Source organism: Sapajus apella, unplaced genomic scaffold, assembly GCF_009761245.1.
Source record: "Sapajus apella isolate SASKATOON/1434 unplaced genomic scaffold, GSC_monkey_1.0 scaffold83, whole genome shotgun sequence".
NCBI lineage: Eukaryota > Metazoa > Chordata > Mammalia > Primates > Cebidae > Sapajus > Sapajus apella.
This window is the reverse complement of record NW_022437023.1, coordinates 2,639,777-2,654,217: the sequence shown is the minus strand read 5'-3', so window position 1 is coordinate 2,654,217 and position 14,441 is coordinate 2,639,777. Positions and strand designations below refer to the sequence as shown.

Here is a 14,441-nt window from a genome sequence, read left to right as displayed (position 1 = left end):
ACTGAGCTCCTTGGAGCCCCGCCCCTGCAGGCCGGGGTGACGCATGGCTCGCGAGGCCGAGCGCCCAGAGAGGGCGTGCTGACGTCACGACGCCCGGGTCAAGGCCTGGGCGCGGCTCCGAGCCGGGTTGTCGCTATAGCAATCGGGAACCGCTACCTGGCGCGTCCAAGGATTCGGCCCACCTGAGGCGTGAGGAGGTGACGGAGGCCCCGAGGGCTCTGCGCCGTCACTTCCGCGGCTTGCGGGCGAGAAGGTGCGCTTTGGGAGTAGCGCGGGAGGACAGGAGGTGCAGGTTGTGGAGGGACGCAGGCCCGGGGACTGCCCTCTCTCTCCTCCGAGCTCAGAGCCCCCAAGGCTTTCTCCCGGCTGCGCGCTCAGCACTCGCTGCCTTACTGTCCCGAAGCGCTTTAAGGTGCGCAGTTCGCAGGCCTTGCCTACTGATCTTCCTTTGAAGGGAGCAGTTGCAGGTATTAAGAGCTACTTATTGAAAAGGACGATGTAGGGGGCGGTGAGGGACTCGCCTCCTCCGGGAGGGCGCCCTGGCGGTCCTCAGGTTCTCTCTCATTCCCGCGTCAGCCCCACCCTCAGGCTAGGCTTGCTTTGGGGTGAACATAAAAACCAAGCCCTTTTACTATTTCCCTCCTGGAAGGGGCTGCGATTGGGAAATTTTCAGAAACCTGAGGGAAAATTAAAAGGGAGCGAACTTTCGGTAAAAATTCAAATTTAAAAGGAGGGGCGTTAGAGAAGGAACTGGTAGAGATTGCCTCTTAGGAGAGGAACTGGGTTCCTGGAGGAATGAGGTGAGAAGCTTTCCCCTCTCTGTCCTTTCAGACTTCAACTGGTTTCTTTTGTATCTTCCCTGCCCCAAAAACAATGTAGCCTACTAAGAATAATTTTAAAAGGACATAAACTGGACACAGAATGTAAGTACTGGGTTTGGGGCTTGTAGTAGCTAAAGATATCTTTGAGGACACAGGCATCCTCTTCCTCTCTTGCCTGAAGACCTTAACTAGAAAGACCCCTTTCTGACCTTATTCTGGCGGGGACCAGAGTTCTCATCAGGTTCTCAGGTAGGCAGTGAGTGACAACTGATGGTTAGAATTCCTATGGTTAGAATTAACCATAGGAATCCCGTGCCTGGGATTACAGGAGTGAGCCACCTCACCGGGCCAAGTAGCTCCTCTTATAATACGAATTGAGGGTTAGAAATACAACAGGGAATAGAACTTAGGCTGTACCTGAGTTTGTCCCCCTCCAACCACCTTTTTTTCCATAGTAAAATATATATGTATGTATGTGTATGTATATATCTGTCCTGTCTCACATCGCTTATGGATCCTAATCTGATGGCCAGTCACCTCTGCCATTGTACATTTAACAAGAGCTCTGGGAACTGTCTGAATCTGAAGTAATGATCCTAAAGGAAGGTAATTAAAGGTCCTCAGAAGAATTGGTGAGGATATTTTGGAGGGCAATATTGAAGATCATTGCTAGCAGTTTGTGTCCTATCCCTTCCCCTCAACAAATAGGCTAGTGATCTTCAGACATTTATTAGAATGAACCCATAAAAGAATTTTGAAGAGCTATGTGCTGCTTGTTCATTTCTAAGTTGATACCTAAATTTTCCTTCATTAATTTAAAAACTTATAAAAGATAAAATTTCAAATTTTGACATCTTAAACTAAGACTTACATCATTCTTAATGTATCCGGCAGGCCTGGTGTGGTGGCTCTCGCCTGTAATCTCAACACTTTGGGGGACCAAGGCAGGCAGATTGTGAGGTTAGGAGTTCCAGACCAGCCTGGCCAGTATAGTGAAACCCCATCTTTACTAAAAATACAAAAATTAGCCAGGCATGGTGGTGCATGCCTGTAGTCCCAGCTACTAGGGAGGTTGAGGCAAAAGAATTGCTTGAACTTGGGAGGTGGAGGTTGCAGTGAGCCGGGATCATGCCACTGCACTCCAGCCTTGGCGATAGACAAGACTCTGTCTCCAAAAAAGAAAAAAAATAAGTATCCGGTGGATTCCAAGTACCCTAAAAATCTAATACCTACCATCATTCACTTAAAAATAAATGAACAAACTCTTCTTTAACAAATTTTATATAGTTCTCTTTCTCCTTAAACTTCTAATTCCATTTACTTCCTGTAATTATTAGTATATAATTTACTAAACTTTTTTAAACTAAATATTACTAAATTTTACTAAATATTTTTAACATTTTTATGACTTGTGAAACCTAAAAAGTACAATTTTTATTGAAAATGCATCCCTTAATGAGAAATATGGTGTTTCTCCTCAATTAGTTCAGGTATTCATGGATTAATATTACCTAATGGTGGAAGGTGATAAGGTGCAATATCAATCCTTTACCTGTTTTTTATTTTCATAGACATGAGCACTGAGAAACCTTGTTTGCATTATTGGAAAAGGAAGAGATTTGTTACGATTATATTCTTTGAGTCTCTGAACTTCTAAATTACATGCCAACTATCACAGAGTGATCTATTAATATTATCAAATACTATCAAATAGAGTCTTCTTTTAATTTTGTTAAAAGCAAGGGATTAGAAACCACTGAACTTCCAAAAGGATTTATCTAGTTATTAGAGTCTCAGTTTCAGTTTTATTAAGCACGATTATTAATTATCTGTGACCTTTATACTCAGAGGCACCTTGTTAATCAGATATTGATTTCCATGCTTCTTTGCTAAAACAATATTTTTTATAAAATTCTTTTATTATTACATGTTTCAGGAATTTTTTGTTAAACTGAAATTTTAGATTCAGCTCATTCACTGTGTAGAAAACAACTGGCATTTGTGGAACTGGCAAAGCCAGTTTTCATTTCAAAACAATCAGCCAAATCAGACCTACTTTCTGTTAGAATAACGTTTGACTTTATTCTTCCATTCAAATAAATATGTTAAAATTCATTTTGAGGAATATTATAAAAATCGTTAGGAAATAAGTGATTAACTGTAGTTTGTAAAACAGACCACTAAGCAACCAGTTAAGATTAAAATTATGTAGACCTATTAACATAATAAATGTTAAAAATGAGACAGTACTAATTCTCATCATATAATTATTCCTAATTATATACATAATGTAATGTATAATGTGTAGTTAAATCCATCAGTTTTGAGAAGTCATATAGAAGGTGTATATTCCCTTGGTAAATGTGTGTGTGCCTGCTTTCATCAAACTCTTGTTGTTCAGCTTCTGGGAACAATTAAATGAGAATCATGTCTAAAAATCAGAAATAACTCTAATAATCTTGTTACACAAATTTTGTCTTCTGTATTTTTTACAAAGGAAAGAAATAATGAATTGAGCAGCTAGCAATTTCATTTTTTACTTGGAGATAGAAAATAATAAACATTTGTAGGATGAAATAGGAAGACTGATTGCAATGGGAATATTTTGGTATGAAATGGAAAATAATCGCTTCCTCCCAGCTCCCTAGGTTTTTACACCCTGGACCATGCATCAAGATTCGGTGTAGGGGAGGGTTAGTCCTTTCTTTTGTAAAGTAGGACAAGGACTATGGTGAAAGTGGGGATAATGGTGGAATGGAGAGTGTGCTTGAATATGTCAACTGGCTCTCAAACAGATTAGTTTTAGAAGTTTTTTTTTTTTTTTTTTTTTTTCCCCCCGAGATGGAGGCTCTCTCTGTCACCCAGGATGGAGTGCAGTGGCGCAATCTCGGCTCACTGCAACCTCCCCCTTCTGGGTTCAAGCAGTTCTCCTGCTTCAGCCTCCTGAGTAGCTGTGATTACAGGTTCTCACCATGATACCCGGCCAATTTTTGTATTTTTAGTAAAGACTAGGTTTCACCATGTTGGTCAGGCTGGTCTTGAATTCCTGACCTCTCAATCCACCTGCTTCAGCCTCCCAAAGTGCTGGGGATTACAGGTATGAGCCATTGTGCCCTGGCCTTTTTTTTTTTTTTTTTTTTTGAGATGAAGTTTCACTCCTGCTATTGCCCACACTGGATTATAGTGGTGCAATCTGGGCTCACTGCAACCTCCCCATCCTGGGTTAAAGCAATTCTTATGCCTCAGCCTCCCAAGTAGCTGGGATTACAGGTGTCGGCCACCACTACTGGCTAATTTTTTTTTTTTTTCTGAGATGGAGCCTCACTCTGTTACCAGGGCTGGAGTTCAGTGGCCCAATTTGGCTCACTGCAACTTCCTCCTACTGGGTTCAAGCGATTCTCCTGCCTCAGCCTCCTGAGTAGCTGTGGTTACAGGTGTACACCACCATGCTTGGTTGTGTATTTTTAGCAGAGACGGGTTTCACCATGTTGGCCAGACTGGTCTCGAACTCTTACCTCAGGTGATCCTTCCTCCTCGGCCTCCCAAAGTGCTGGGATTATAGGCGTGAGCCATCGCACCCGGCCTGGTGTTAGGAAGTATTTCTTTTTTCTTTTTCTTTTTTTCCTTAAACACCACCACTTGTCAGCAGAAAGGAAATATTTCATAGAGAAGTTGAAGATCTAGAAATGTATTCCTTTAAAACTCTTCTCTGACTGATTTGAGGATATTGCCTGGATATTCCTTGCAATCTTCACATACCCATGGAAAATCTTCATTTACCCAATTTGGAAGACTTCTTAATATAGGCATATCCAAACTCCAAGGTCTCTGACTATCCACTATTTTGGGACACCAAAGCAAATGTCCTGGGAAGTAAGGAAGAAGACTTGTTCTTGGAATAGAAGTAAATTATGAGAGAAGTCAAAGACAATGGCACCAAGTTGGTGTAGTATAAAGGTCATGGATACGGTCCTTGGCTTTGCAGTTCTAGAAGTGTGATTTTGTCAGTCCACACAAAGGTGTTCATGTTTTGTCACATTAAATCAAATTCATAGTAAGTTAATGTGAATAATAGAATGCCAGTTTATTCTTTCATACTTAAAGCCACCAAGTGAACTGGATTATCTCTCCTGTTGGGGAATCTTACTGAAGATTATAATCAGAAAGTTACATGAGGATTGTGGATCTTGAGTATGGCTATTGTCAGTAAGCTAATGAGCAGATGCTCACTGCCTGGCATATAATAGGAGCTCAGTAATTATGGAATGAATGTACTTCATCTATAACTTCACTATAGATGCTAAAGGGGAAGTTTAAGATTCTGATAGGCCACCTCATCATGTTTTTTGATTAGGTAGATTTTACCTTGTTCCTCATGTTATACTCTTAAAAGGCTATATCGTGTAGATATTAAATCCAATAAAATTTCATGTCAGGGAATTATATAATTGCAATAGCTAAGTTTTATCTATCATCTCTGAGCCTAGAAATTGGGCCTGTTCATTTATAAAAGAGATTGGACATTGCTTTCTTGTGCCCTATAGGAGTATTGATGGTGGTAATGGCTGAATGATCTGTATTTACAATACTATTTGGTGGCCAAGAGTGTACTATGTAAAAATAATGACACTGGGTGACCCTCAGTGCTGGCGCTTTCCTAGAGGTGGGACATCTTGGCTAGGGACGTGCTGAACCGCCTGTGGCCTGGCCAGCTGTTGTGGACTGTACTGTGGCAAGGAGGAGCAATAAATTTCCCCTACTTCTTAAATCCCCTTCAGGGGATAATGCTTGATACTGCTTTTAAGAATAGACAAAAAAGAAAACAAGCCTTTTTAAATTTTAAAGTCATTAGGATGAATTGCCAAAAAATTTGGGTACGTTTTATCTAGAAGCCAGAAGACATTGTCTCCTCAAGGCTTTTTTCTGGCTTTAGGATAAGCTGTTGTGATAGAGGAAAAGATGCCAGGCTGGGGAGTTTCATTTAGTATTTTAATAATAATAAAAAAGACATACAAAATCCAAACATTTCTTTTTACAATTCAGATACATATTTTTCCCCAAGTGCAAAATACTCTATGAACTGCATCATTTGCTGTTTATTATTGATTTTGGAGATGCTTACTATATTGGCAGCAGTGGAAGGCAGATATAAATACAATATTTTGCGATTTCTTCTGTATTTAACAAAAAGCCTTCCACATAGCGATGATTATTCTCTGAAACTTCAGCTTACACAGAAGAATAAAGTTTTCAGTTTGTTCAAATTGCTACAACCTGTGGTGTCTAAAAAAGCTGATGACAACTGGGGGTTCTATTCCTCCTAATCATATATATTCCTTGTACAAATAATGGCACAAGGATAGGATGTGCTACCTTTGAGATGGGTCACATGTAAAAATATCCTTGTGTTGTTTGCTCCCACTTTTCTCTTACTGTGTGCTTAAGAAAGAAACCTGGAAGGTTAATATTCTGCTTATGGTCAGTTATGCTTTGTCTTTGTACCCCGTTTGTGGCTGTAACATTGAGGTTAAGCAGCAAATACAAAAGTTTGAATGCTCTGTAATGTTTTCTGACATTTTGAGGTATGACTTCATAATCCATTCCAGAGTCACCTCAAACATGTATATAGAGAACACTTCTCATATATAAAAAGTTTCTTTAGGGCCAAAGACCAGGACTGTGTTTCTGAACTTTCAGCAACAAATCTGAGTCTCCACTACCTCAAACTGACCAAATCCTGGGGGCTTTTAAATCAGTCACAGCTCAGTGTCAGCCTTTGGGGATTTCTAGGCCTGGGGAAGGCAGCTCAAGTCCAGGATCTGGTCAGTTTTCTCCTGATTCCAAGAGTTGTCTCAGGTTGTAGGAATAGGCATGGCCTGATAATATAGAAAGAGGGAGGCAGACAAGTAAGGAGGAACTGCCGCATTGCTGAGGATGTAAGTGCCTTTCTGGTATGCATCACTTGGTGCATGAAGCCTTCATGGAAACTGCTTCCCATTTCCAGGCTTAGAGCAGGTCAGGTTTTGTACTAAGATGAATGGAGGCCCCACATTACTGTAGCCCCATACCCTACCCTGCAGAGAGGCCTCTGGGTTGCTTCATGAAGGGTTCCTATTTATACCATTTTTCCATTCCCCCTCCAGTGGTAAAAACCTCTCTTCTGTCTGACCTGTAAAGACCTAGAATGTCCCTGAGTGTTGACTCCTCATTCAATTCACTTAATCCCTAGTTTGATGTCCCAGGGCCAGCTTCCTCCATAGGTTCAGCAGCAGCTTTGCCTGGGTTCTTAACCTCCAACTTGAAGGACCTAAATTAAACTTGGTGGACAATACCAGGTTTTTACCTGCTTACCAAGATCTACCTTGACATCAATTAAGAAGCCTAGTGGTCTGTGCCTTCCATACTGTGGAACTCATTTGCAGGTCTCATAAACCATGGAATAAATGGCTAGAGGAAGTGTATTTGTGTGTATGTATGATGTGATGGGAAAGGAAGGGAGAAAGGAGAAGCCAGACCCTGAAGGCACAAGTTGAGAAGCATGCTCACTGTTTGGCTTTCCAAGAGATGCAAAATGGCAAGAAGAGAGGAATCAGAAAGTTATCCTAGCTTCTGGTGAAGAATTAGGATGGTCAGAGTTGATTAAAGCAGTTTTCACGGTGCTTCGTGGGAAGTACAGACACTCCTACCAAATGACCATTTCCCTTTTTTTGGAAGCAGCTATTTTGCATCTTTATAGTGGCCCTCTTTGACCCAGAAAGACAAAGGTAATCAGACACTCTACTCACAAGGGCCATGATGTTGGCTAATGGTTGTCAGGGCATCTAGCTGTGTCATTGACTACCCACTGCTACGGCTGTCTTAGCTGGTGAATGCTACTGATGGGAGGGTAGGGGGTCAGGCTCCTTTATTTACTGTTGAGGCTCCTAGGGGAGCAGTAGCCTAGGACAGTCACCTAGAAATGAACCTGAGTGGTTCTATGAGTTACCAGGAGAGTTAAAAGGAAAAAAAAAAAAAAAAAAGAAATGAACCTGAGGAGTCAGTTGGTAGCCTTTGATTGATTAGGACTACAGCTTTGGGAGAACTAGAGGGAGAAAATTGAAAATAATTTTATAGGCAGCAGTTGGATTAAGGGCAGAATGTGTGCAGGCTTTGGGCTTGGGCACAGACTTGATTCTTCTTTCATTTAACTCTTCCTTTTGAAAAACAGTAGTTGAGGATGCTAGGCTTGAAGTCAACTTCGAGAGGGAAGTGACCAGAGCCAGGCAAATATCTGATGCCTTCTGTCTTATTCTTGGCTCCCACAGCCTTGACTCTGGCTCAGGACCGAGTCAGCCCATCCCCAGGTGGTATGTCCTGGTCCTCTTCCATGTACACCAGGGGATAACAGGATAAAGACAGGGAAAAGATGGAGGTTTTCCCTACTTGGGGTAGAGAATCATTGACCAGTTCCACTGGCTTCTATAATCATGAGGTTCACGCTGACTCCATCGAGAGCATAGGGACAGCAGGACTGATTTAGCAAACATAGGTCCCTCTCCTTCCTGCTCCATCACATCCCCAGAATTACTTTCCTACACATCAGATGCCTCTGCACAATTACCCTGGATTACCACAGCCAAGGGTTCTAGGTGGCCACTGGTGGCATAGAAACAGATCAGATGCTCCAGCACTCAAGGTTCATAAGATTCAAAACCGATTTTCTTCCACTCCAAACATATACTCTTTTCTCTTGGGCAGCTATAAATAGGGTATTTCTAATAGAGGAAAAAGAAACAAAAACAAAAAACAAACCCAGAAAACAAAAACTCCTCCCTCTAGACAACATAGGAAGACTCAAAATGATTGCACTTATTAGGTGTGGACAGGGTGGGCAGGAGGCTTGCCAAGTGCACACACATTCCTTTTTGCTGCCCACAGCCTGAGGCCAGAGGTAGGTGGCTCCAGGCTGGCTGCAGAGTGGGGTCCTCTTTGGTGAAGCCCACAAGCCAGCTGGGGCTACAAGGGAAAGACAACTGTAGGGCAAGGCCTAGGCTGGTTTCATGTCAATGGCCATATTTCTTTAAGGATAACATGTAGCAAGGGGCGTAGGGCTCCCCCAGGGAGCACGCAGGTGGGGCTGAGGAAGTGGCTGGGCCAGGGAAGACAAGTACAAAAAGGTATTAGTGTTTGAAGTTGACTTCCAATTGTTCTGTGTCTAGTCCTTTAGATGATACATTTTCTTTTCTTTCTGTTTTCTTTTTTTGGGGGCAATGCTTTAAAACCTGGTTTCTGTCCTGCAGAGCTATAGTCTTTTAGAAAGCCACAGCGGGGCCTTCAACATGTTAATGCCTGCTGCTCTTCCTCATTTAGCCAGTGTCCACTAACTCAGTGTTGTGGGTCATTTGTAAACCCTTATGGAGTAGATCCCAGGCAGACGTGGGGAAAGAAAGAGAGAATCTGTACAGACAAGAAAGCTGGCCATGTGGGCAGTCCAGAGCTCAGTGTGTCCCAGAGGACTGGTGCTGGCATTAAGCCTGTAAATCAAAGGCTTCTTTGGCAGGACCCTGGGCTGTTAGAATCACCCTAGAGAGCAGAGCCAGGGGACATTTTGGCTCCTGACTAGCAAGGCACAACCCTATAATGGCAGAAGCCCTTCTTTCTCCTCCCCATTCCCCACCAGACCCACTTCCTTCATGGGCTTCTGGCACCCTTCCAAGCTGATAGGGCTAGGAATCTGAGCTGGTAAAATGGGCAGTAGAAGGGGCTGTACTGTTTCTTTACCTCTCAGGGGGACTAGAGCCAGTACTGAATGGCTTTTCTACAGGCCATGTAAGAAAAGGGGAAACAGAGAGACGGGCAGAAAGAGACAAGGAAAGGAAACTAGAAAGACAGAAAGGGAGAGTGCCTGGTCTGTGTAGTGATATTTTCTTTTTCCCTCCAAAGAGAGGAGAGAGTTCCTTTTCTGAGGGGAGGGGGCTGCCAGCTCTGAGGGCTAAGGAGTCTGAGGGCTTAAAAAATTGGGTCTCTGATCCTAGGGTTACTATTTGTAGGGCCTCAGGAAGCTGGAAACTTTGGAGCGGAGCAGCTTGATGAAGGATTTTGGCAGCATCTCCTTGTGTTTCTCTGTGTACTTGAAGTAGTTCTGGGGGTGCGCTAGCACCTCAAAGAAGGCCTTGATGAGCTTCTTGTCCTGCAGAGGATGACAGGGAACAATGTCAGCCTCAGTGTTGGGGGTGGGAAAGAGGAACATCGTGACTCAGCAAGCCCTTCTTGATGTCTACTAGGCATCTCATGCATGAAGGTATGCATATATCCAGAGGTAAATTCTGGATTCCCATCCCCACCATCTGCCCCGACTTTGGAATTCCACAAATGAGTCAATGGCAGCTCCATCCTTCTGTTACTTAAGCCCCAATCCTTGGGGTCATCCTTGTATCCTCTTTCTTGCTTACAATTATAGCAAATCTTATTGACTCTACCTTCAAAATGTGTCTGGATCTGACCACTTCTCACCATCTTCCCAAGCCACCATTGTCTCTGACTTAAAGCTGTAGTAGTCTCCTAATTGGTCTCCATGCTTCTACCTTTGTCCCTCCATAAACTGTTCTCCCCACAGCAGCCAGAGTGACTTTTTGTGTTTTTGATTAGTACATCTTTTTCCTGTTTGAAACTCTTTTCAGGTTTCTTTTATCACTCAGAGTAAAGCTGAGTCCCTTGCATGGTCCATAGGCTGAATGTGATCTGCGTCTTAACTTTCCACCTCCACTCTTTCTCCCTCTGCTGAGCCACACTGGCCTTCTTGAAGTTCCTAAACACGCTAAATTGCTCCCATGCTCCTCAGCCTGGAATGCTCATCCCTCATCTTCTAATGGGGAGGGAGCCCTTTTACCTTGTTTGGTTCTCTTCTCCTTAGAGGCCTTTCTTGACTACCCTGTAACAGCAGCATGGTATGTGGAGAGCCTACTAGGTGCCAGGCACTGTGCATTAAAACTCAGACTTTCTGGCTCCTAGGCTAGTTCTCCTTCCATGGCATCAGTGGATTTTTGCAATAAGAAGTAGGGGTTTCAGCCTCTCACCCCGCTTTAATCCAAGTAGCTGCACTGCCTTATGTGTTGGAGTTCCACAATACATTTGATTTGAAATAAGGGTTCAGATGGTTTAAAAATGTTTGAAAAGTGTTGTTAAAATTATATTCTTTGAAGTCTGTAAGTTCTAGGTGATTTCTGTCATCAAGGCTTTTATTTTGAATATAAAAATATTTTATATAAAATAAAAATTTTTTTATAAATTTTTATAAATTTTTAAATTTTATAATATAAAAATATTTTACTAACTTTTTTTTGCAGTGATAATTTATGAAGGATAATTCTATTTCTTAAAGAAGATTTTCTCAAATTGGGATCCATTGACCCAGGGCATCTAGTCCTGTCTTCAATGTTGGAAGTATTTCTTTTCCTTGAAAAGAAATCTATACATGAATTGATTTCTGAGAAAGCTGTGCTAGATTGGCTACTGCTTTTTTTGTTTTTGTTTTTTTGAGACAGAGTCTCACTCTGTTGCCCAGGCTGGAGTACGATGGCATGATCTCAGCTCACTGCAACCTCCGCTTCCTGGGTTCAAGCAATTCTCCTGCCTCAACTTCCCAAGTAGCTGGTATTACAGGTGCCTGCCACCACACCTGGCTAATTCTGTATTTTTAGTAGAGACAAAGTTTCACCATGTCGGCCAGGCTGGTCTCAAACTCCTGACCTCATGTGATCCACCCACCTCGGCTTCCCAAAGTGCTGGGATTACAGGCATGAGCCACTATGCCTAACTGATCTGCTGCTTCTTAATGGGGCCTGGGGAGGGAATAAGGGAAGGAAGGGACTGATGCTAAAGTATCTTTCTATACTTCATTTTCTACATATCTCTTGGTGGAAGAGGTAGAGACATTTCTTCTCCTCACCTTCCCTTTGTCTTCCAAGTTTCCCCAAGGTATAATATAGAGTGGGTGACACTGTAGTCAGATGGGCTTGGGCTCAAATCCCAGCTTTACCATGGGGCAGGTTCTTTAACTCTCTATGCCCCAGTTTTCTGATCTGTAAAAAGGGAATGGAGAAAGCACCTACCTCATAGAGCTATTGTGTATATCAAATGAGAATATTCATGTAAGCACTTAGCATATTGCCTGTACATTATTACATGTTCATTAAGTGTTAGCTATCATTATTGTTAACAATCACTTACCTTTAAAATCTCCTGGTGGTTTTCAGAGGCATAGAGCCGGCCGTCTCGCACAATGTCTTCTACCAGCTGCTCATAGTCCTCTGCAACGTCAACCAAGGAGGGGCTCAGGGGCGGGAGCTCTTCCTGCTCTCCTGGTTCCCTCTCAAAACTTATGTACCTCCCCTTCTCACCCACCTCCTTGGCTCACCATCATAGGTAACATAGGGGATCTGGAAGCCACGGGCACTGTTGGCTTCGCTTGTCTTGAAGTTGATCCAGAGCTTCCTGGAACGGGCAGTGAAGGCAATGGGGCGCTCATAGGTCTGGCAGGTCTCATAAGTGGTAATAGAGGATGGGGATGCTGGGAAGGCAAGCAGCAGGTCAGTACAGCAGCAGGGCAGGCTACCCAAGCCCTCCTAGAACGTGGGCCGTAGAGCTTACAGTGGGGGGTATGGGGAAAGAGAGAGAACCATTCTGACAAAGGCTACCCCTTCACATACACACATCTCACCCCGCACCCTCTCCCATTGCCCACTGGGCTCATTCACAATTCCTCCTTGATACCCGGGCACTCACATAGTGTAACACATTTGACATTTAAATAAATGGAATGGCAAAAATGCTATGATAGGAGTGATGTATGTAACACCATTGGAGTTCTGGCCCCACTGCTAGCTTTCTTAACTCTGTTCTCCACCAAACATGTATCATTGTTGTTTTCCTCTGTTAGCTTCTCTCTTCCTAAAAGCCTTTCACTATTTCACCCTCATAGATCCCTGACTTCACTGCCTCAGTTCTTCCTGTATCAGTCTCTCTGTCTTCCCGCCTTAACTAGATTTGGACTGCCCTTCCCTGGCCCAGCTCTGCAAGCCACCCACAGTTCTTTCTCATGACGAGGACGTCCCCACACTCATCCTCAGATGGCAGGAAGATCTCAGGTACCACGATAAGGATCTTGCGCTTGGGTGGGGGGTTGATGTTCCAGATGCACTCCACGCCGGCTGGGTAGTTGCCCGGGTAGTTGGGGGACTCGATATAGCCAGTGAACTCACCCAGCTCCCCACCACACTGACGATCTGCAGTCAGCCCCAGTAGATAGAACAAGAAAGAGAAGGGAAGTCAGTGGGAAAATGAGTTGGGGGAATTGAAGAGTTCTGAAGTAGAGGTCAGACATTTATGGGAAGCCTCCATCCTAGTTCATCATTATTTTCCAAGCTCTGGGTCCATCTTCCTTCCTGCCCTTTTAGTACCTTCTCTTCTCACTTCACCTGTCTCTGCTTCCTCATTACCTGTCTCCAAGGAGAGGGTGCTACAGAGTCCAGCTTAGCAACTGGCCTTGAGATTGAGTATGTTGGGAAGAAATGGAAGGTGGGGCTTTCCTCCCCCTCCACCCCCCAGCCCTGCTCCCTGTTGGTTTCACACCCCTCCTTTACATGTCTACTGCTCCCAGGCCTCTTTCCTCCCTTTTCCACAGCCTGGCTTGCCACGTACTCTTGCATTGGGCCACACTGGTAGAGCCATCAAAGTCTGTACTTGTGTTTCCTGGACAGCGGGTGCAGAAGTTCTGACGAAAGTCGGGCTGATAGGAGCCCATGGCACAGCGAATACAGCGATGGATGCTGGTGTCGTAGTAGTGCCCTGGGGAGCACTGGACTGCAGGCAAGGGAGAAAGGCAGGAATCAAGATGGTGGGCAGGTGAAAGTTACGGGGCATGGGATGGACAGGATACATTTATCTTGGAGAATCAGGAAGTCAGATACGTCAAAGTTCTTCCTAGGTTCTCAACCTTTCCCAGTCACGCCAGAATTTAAGCCCATGGAAAAACAAAGTTTACAGAGTGGTTGGCTACAGTGCCAATCCTTTTCTTTCAGATGCTGAGCACAGTTCCAAACCTATATAGAAATTCATTTGGGATATGGAGAATATGCCACCAGTTCTACAAAGTGGAGGGGTAAGTGGGACTGTTAATGATTCCTCAGTTCCCAAGCTTGGGACTGGTGGAGGGGCAGGGTGGGTCCTGGAAGCAGCATGGTATGGTTGGTCAAGTAGTTGGGCCTGTTGCTGGTTTGGAGAAAATGGTGGGTCAACACACTCAGGTCCACCCTGAGAACTTGGAGTATTTTGGGAGTAGTTGGGGTTGGGGAATCCCCCAGGGAGGTGAGTAGCTTACTCACCTTTTGTGTCACAGTCTTGGAAGGAAATGGCCCCTTCCTGCTTGGTGGTGAGGCCCCCACCACAAGGGAAGCATAGGGTCCGTCCTGTTTCAGGTTGGTAGGTACCACGTGGGCATGGCTGGCAGGGCTTGAAACCATCTACAGAGTGTTGGCCAGGTGGGCACTGACCTGCAATGAATCAAGGACCCAACTCTGATGGGGATGGTCCTGAGTCATCCCCATGGGGGTCACCCAATCTCAGGGGACAAAGGCATACAAA

The 14,441-nt window shown here is 44.0% G+C and overlaps 1 protein-coding gene and 1 long non-coding RNA gene across 6 annotated transcripts in view; one reads left to right on the top strand and one right to left on the bottom strand.

The window, feature by feature from the left end:
* The first annotated feature begins 54 nt into the window (after window positions 1-54).
* Window positions 55-14,441, top strand: part of LOC116533662 — a 63,402-nt gene continuing 49,015 nt past the window's right edge. Inside the window, exons 1-3 of the long non-coding RNA XR_004261390.1 lie at window positions 55-467; window positions 12,844-12,946; window positions 13,559-13,959. This is a non-coding gene — a long non-coding RNA (uncharacterized LOC116533662). The remainder of the gene's footprint in view (window positions 468-12,843; window positions 12,947-13,558; window positions 13,960-14,441) is intronic.
* Window positions 5,793-14,441, bottom strand: part of SCUBE3 (signal peptide, CUB domain and EGF like domain containing 3) — a 38,777-nt gene continuing 30,128 nt past the window's right edge. For all 5 annotated transcript variants that reach the window (XM_032253489.1, XM_032253492.1, XM_032253490.1 and 2 more), the window contains 6 exons: window positions 14,183-14,350; window positions 13,500-13,661; window positions 12,887-13,084; window positions 12,217-12,369; window positions 12,030-12,109; window positions 5,793-9,990 (listed from right to left, as the gene is read on the bottom strand). In XM_032253489.1, coding sequence (XP_032109380.1) covers window positions 9,841-9,990; window positions 12,030-12,109; window positions 12,217-12,369; window positions 12,887-13,084; window positions 13,500-13,661; window positions 14,183-14,350 — 911 coding nt within the window. In that variant the 3' untranslated portion in view covers window positions 5,793-9,840. The remainder of the gene's footprint in view (window positions 9,991-12,029; window positions 12,110-12,216; window positions 12,370-12,886; window positions 13,085-13,499; window positions 13,662-14,182; window positions 14,351-14,441) is intronic.